The sequence below is a fragment of the Lupinus angustifolius genome, chromosome LG09, assembly GCF_001865875.1.
Source record: "Lupinus angustifolius cultivar Tanjil chromosome LG09, LupAngTanjil_v1.0, whole genome shotgun sequence".
Classification (NCBI taxonomy): domain Eukaryota; kingdom Viridiplantae; phylum Streptophyta; class Magnoliopsida; order Fabales; family Fabaceae; genus Lupinus; species Lupinus angustifolius.
Genome location: NC_032017.1, coordinates 3,412,412 through 3,417,679, shown reverse-complemented (window position 1 = coordinate 3,417,679; position 5,268 = coordinate 3,412,412). Strand labels below are relative to the sequence as shown.

At 34.0% G+C, this 5,268-nt stretch overlaps 1 protein-coding gene across 1 annotated transcript; it reads left to right on the top strand.

Annotated features, from left to right (window-relative positions):
- On the top strand, positions 482-4,040 carry LOC109356962. The gene is made up of 3 exons (XM_019600619.1): positions 482-692; positions 1,708-3,621; positions 3,735-4,040. The coding sequence occupies exons 1-3, from the start codon at positions 639-641 to the stop codon at positions 3,798-3,800; spliced, it is 2,034 nt and encodes a 677-aa protein (XP_019456164.1). The 5' UTR covers positions 482-638; the 3' UTR covers positions 3,801-4,040.

Genomic DNA, 5,268 nt, shown 5'->3' with positions numbered 1-5,268 from the left:
GGCTTCAATATTCAATAACTACTATAAAATGTAATTGTTTCTCAATTTTATCGTGTAAAAGAAAAAGTCATTACTCGGTTTATCATATCTACTAATTATGCAATCATTATTACAAAAATAAGAATGCAATTGATAAACATTTAATGAGGATATTAGGTTCTAAATATGATAAATTTATTTAAATGAATTCACTTAATCATACACTTCACCTACAAAAATAATTATGAGTCACTCAATTATTTGAATGTTCAATTTAAAAAATTGAGCATTACACCAGTTGAATAAATTTAACAACAAATTATAAATATTTAACAAAAATATTATATTTGATATTTATAACATATAAACTACATATTATAAACGATACGTCAAAAATATCTAAAATCCAATAAAAATGTGAATGATAACTATTTTAAACTCAAATCTGACTCGACCCAACCCGACTCCATTCACTTCATCTCATTCTAATCCTACTTGGAGAAGAAATCATTAGCGTCAGTAACGGGCATAAAGGGTATAAATAGGTTTCAACATCTGAATTTGGGGAAAAAACATTAATGTTCAACCAGTAATACCTTCTCTTCTCTCCTCAATTATTTTCATTTGTTTTTGAAATTTTGATTTTGCAGGAATCTCTAATGGGGAAATCTTCCGCTTCACTTAAGAAGAAAGGTTCGAAGAAATCTTCCAAGGTATTCGCACATTCTTAATTTTTGTTGTTGAAATTTTAGGGTATTTAATTTTAAGTTTCAGATTTGCCAATTTTAAGAAAAAGAAACAAACTTTCTGAGATTGTTTGCATTTTCTGAAATGAAAATTTGTTAGTAAGAATCATATCATGTACCTTAGCTGACATAATTTTTCTATTTATGAAATTACAATAACCTATTTATCTTAATTACAATCGGGACCCCTTCAAAAGTTACAGTTACCTTTGCTAAATGGCAATTTGACTTTTGTGGTTTATTAGATTTGATAAATGTTCGCACTTGGACTTGGTTTAATGTAATATGAATGCAGTATGTTTTTCGGATCGGTTTTTGAGTCCTATGACTTGTATTAATATGAAACATCCTGAACTGCAATCTGTTTGTGTTTCGAGTACCCTTGTACTGGTGACAAAACCTTTTGGCTTATAAAAATTACAATTACCTTCTCATTGTGAGGTAACTGTAATAGTAATTGAATATCAAGGGATATGAATGTAGATTTTCAAATAAGAGGTTTATTGAATGTAATTAAGTCAAAACTTGAAAGAGAGAACGTAGTTTTTCCTTTGTGTGTGTGTGTGTGTGTGGAAATTTCGGTACAAGCTATTATTTCTGGGTTTTAATTGCATTTGCTTTTTTTGTTTGCTTGTAAGAAGAGACAATTTTGATTCTTTTGGTTGCTGGGTTTTCTAGCCAGCTCTTAGCAAAACCAAACAGAATGTATGTGGTTTCTAGTTCATAGAATTGATTAGTTTAATTGAGTATGGAGTTTTCTTTTTTGTCTTCACATATGCAGACATTACTCTATCCCCATCTATTTTTCTAGGTATGGTACTTGTGATGGTTTGTTGAGTATTTCGTTGACTGCTAGTTACATTTAATAGAGTTTTGAACTTTTTATGAAATTGCCATTTAATAGATGTTATCCTCGATAATAGCAACTCCCCAGGTATGCCAATTCATCATGAATATTTTGATACTTAATTTACTTGTTTAGGCAAAGGCAAGCAGTAAAAGGAAGAGTGGGAAATATAAATCCAAGAAGGTATCTCGCCATGAGGTTTCTCTTTCTAGCTCTGACTATGATGATTCAAAAAGTATGGACACATCGATGTCCTCTAGTTCGGAGGATAGTCACACAAAAAGGAGTCGGTCTCACTCAAGAAAATATGTCAAAGGTCGTAAGAAGGTTCGTAGACGTTCACACAGCCGTGACAGCAGCGAGGACTCCCTCTATGCTAGGAAGAGAAAAAAGATGAAGAGGAAAAGTGAGCATGAGGTGAGGAAGAAACCCTATCAGAAGAAAAAAAAGGTTAAGAGAGAAGCAAGTGTTAGTCCGAGGGGCAGTGGGTCACGGAGCTGCTCAACATGTCAAGGTGGGAATTCTGGTAGTGATGATGACAGTCAATATGAGAGCTTCGGGGGAAGATCGGAAAGAAAAGAGAAAGACAAAAGAAAGTTGAAGAGAGGAAGAAGTAAAAATGAAAAGAGTAGTAGGTACAGGACCAGAAGTTGTTCACCATGCACTCCCTATAATGGAAGTTGTGCTGAAGTGGCTGAAGATAAATATGTAGGCGAGAACAATTCCAGGAGGCTCAGATCAGTTATTACTGTTACAAGAGCGGCAGAAGAATCTGATGAATTGTATAGAAATGAAACCAACGAGGAGATTGTAGATGATCATGATTACCCTTGTAGAAGTAATGACAGCAAGGATGGGGGCACAAAAAGAGAGTCTGGTCATCATATACTTCCTTCATCAGAGGAGAAATTGAGGGATGAGGATGAGATAGGAGATCTGAGTGCTGATTTTAACTTCATGGAGCCCAAAACTGTTGATAGAAGCTACGATGACAGGAGTAACCTTCAAGCTTATAGTGCCGAGGCAAGTGAATCTATGAAGAATGAAACAAATGACACTTCTGGGGCTAATCTGGATAATGATGACTTGGAGTCAATTCTGAGACAACAAGCATTGGAAAACTTAAAAAGGTTCCGAGGTGAGATTCAGTCTACTGCAAAACCTTCTGATCAGAAATATAAAAATGTTAACCAGAAGAAGCAACTAATTACTGATAAACATGAACAAGTTCAAGGTAAGTCTATAGTCAATAATGCAGATATAGGGACAAAATTTAATAAGCTTACCCCTGTTGAAGAAACAAATTTTTCTGTTAGTAGGAAAAATTTAAATGCTTATCCAACAAACAATGAAATGATTTCAAACATGGATAAAGATATATCTAGTTCCGCGATGCATCATTTGGCCTGTCCACAAGGAAAGGTGACTGATGCAGGTAACCTTAGTGAAACTGTCACAAAATCCAATAATTGCAGGACAAACAATCCAAAGTTAACCAAACAAGAATCTCGCCATTTACTTCACAGTCATTCGACTCTGAAGCAAACACCTGTGTCAAGGCTTCCTCAGGAACAATTGATAGTAGCAGAAACTACTAAAGATACAGGTATTTCTGCTCATGTTGTAAGTCATAGTAGTAATGATAATGGCAATGACATTAGAGGAATGTCTTCTGGTGTTCCCAAGCATTCTATTCACTCACCTAAATTTAGGCATAATAACTTGAATAAGGGGAAAGATGAAGTCAAGGAGCAGTCTCATTTTGAACCAAAGCAAACATCTGCTTCTAATAAACCTCTGAGTGAAAAGTTCCCGATGAGTGAGGATGATGTAGAAAAGAATGCAGTTAATACTACTCAAGCTGCAATTCAGAGTATTATTAACAGTGGCAGTGATGTCGGTGAGTCAAACAATTCCGCAATTCCTAAATCTTGCATTGAAAGCTCATCTGTAGAGAATAACTCAGGCAATTTGCAAGATGAATCCAACCCGGGATCTCAGTTTGAGCAGAAAAAAATGACTGTGATGCGAGGTGGTGAATTGGTACAGGTGCGTGTATGATTGTACTTCAATTCTAAATGTTGCTATCATAATGATGACAGGTGTAATGTAATCCTTTCCTTTGCCTGTCCTTTTTTAGCTAATTGTTTTCGAATTCTCAGGTTAGCTACAAGGTTTATATTCCTAAGAAAGCCCCCGCCTTGTCTAGAAGGCAGTTAAAGCGATGATCTTCTATCCATTCGTCTAGTATGGTGCTGCGTTCATCCTGTTTGGTACATGAAAAGAGTTTAACAGATGTGCAGGAAATTATAGGAACTAGAGAAGAGGTGATTTGTGGATTCATCTGTGTATTTAACTCTAAGAACTTTATCAATTTGTATGAGCAGTATTTCATCTAAGGTAATAATGTAGACTGCTACAATTATATTGATCCAACCTTTGCAACATGAAGACCTTTCATTTTCTTACGTTTTTTGTGAAACATGAAGACCTTAGTCAGCTTTGTGATACTCTAGTGTAATTTTTGTTGCTATTTTACTAGACCTTACCTGAGTTTTAAATAATTTGTAGGGATTAAGGAAGGGCCAAACTGTATCTGATTCCTTCACAGTTCACCCTGATTAGCGAAGGTTTTAAATTGTGGTTTGTGTTTATCGAAATTTTATATAATTGTTGAAAACATGGTAGTATCTAAGTGGTTGCAGATGTGTAGATTGTTAAAATCATAACATTTTGGCCTCGTGAATCCAAATTTAAAATCTTGGTCATACTTGTTAAGTTGGTAAATGATTCCCTTCAACATAGTTAGAACTTAGAACTGTAATCATAAAAAACAGTACTGATCATGAAATTTTGGAAACTTTCAAACATGGCTAAAACTTGAATAAAGAAACAAGAGAATCTACAGATTTTGATATACATAAACCATGAGACTTAGAAACCACCATAATTCATGGGAATACTTAAACCTTGATTTGAAAGTCCTTTTGTTAATGTGAACCTTCCTTGCCCTTTTCTATTCTTCATTTTTATTGTTCAGAAGTGTGTATTTAGTATTTACAACAGTTCCCACTGAACTAATGGTAGTATTCATTCCATTTGTTACTCTTTGGGCTATGTTTTCTTGGTACTACCAAGAGTATTCTCACTTATGGATAAAATACTAATTTCATTCAAGGTACGTGATTGTTCCTCCTAACAAGTGTCCATTCATAAGAATTAAACTCTTGACCTTTTGATCATTCTGAAGATTTAGTGAAGCCTTATACTACAAGATCAACGTGATGATGATACTCTTTACTATGGTCAGTCTAGTTGAAATGGAATTGGAAGTACAAGATAATCCTGGATATACTGGTAGCTTAAAACAGTTAGTTTATGATTGATAACTTCATGTCAGCTTATAACTTATCATGTTATTAAATTATCTTGTCCTCTTTTTTTTTTGTTTTTTTATAAGCAAATATATTAAGAATGGATATAAGGGGTGCCAACCCAATTATATCTAACAAAATGATTAATACAAGTATAGGGATTGGTACACAATTGGGTGAAAGTGTAGTAAAAATATCTCATATTTTTTTAGAATCAAATCTAAGATCTAATTTGGACCAAATCCAAAAATTAGATATAAATAATCTATTCCCCTAAAAATAATGTCATTCCTCGTACTCCAAATGGACCATATAACAGCAA

Bases quoted from the DNA above. Each gene is read 5' to 3' on its own strand.
- LOC109356962 (XM_019600619.1), top strand. From the start codon at position 639: ATGGGGAAATCTTCCGCTTCACTTAAGAAGAAAGGTTCGAAGAAATCT. The intron at 693-1,707 runs GTATTCGCACAT...TTACTTGTTTAG, and splicing joins GTTCGAAGAAATCTTCCAAG to GCAAAGGCAAGCAGTAAAAG. The intron at 3,622-3,734 runs GTGCGTGTATGA...TCGAATTCTCAG, and splicing joins GAGGTGGTGAATTGGTACAG to GTTAGCTACAAGGTTTATAT.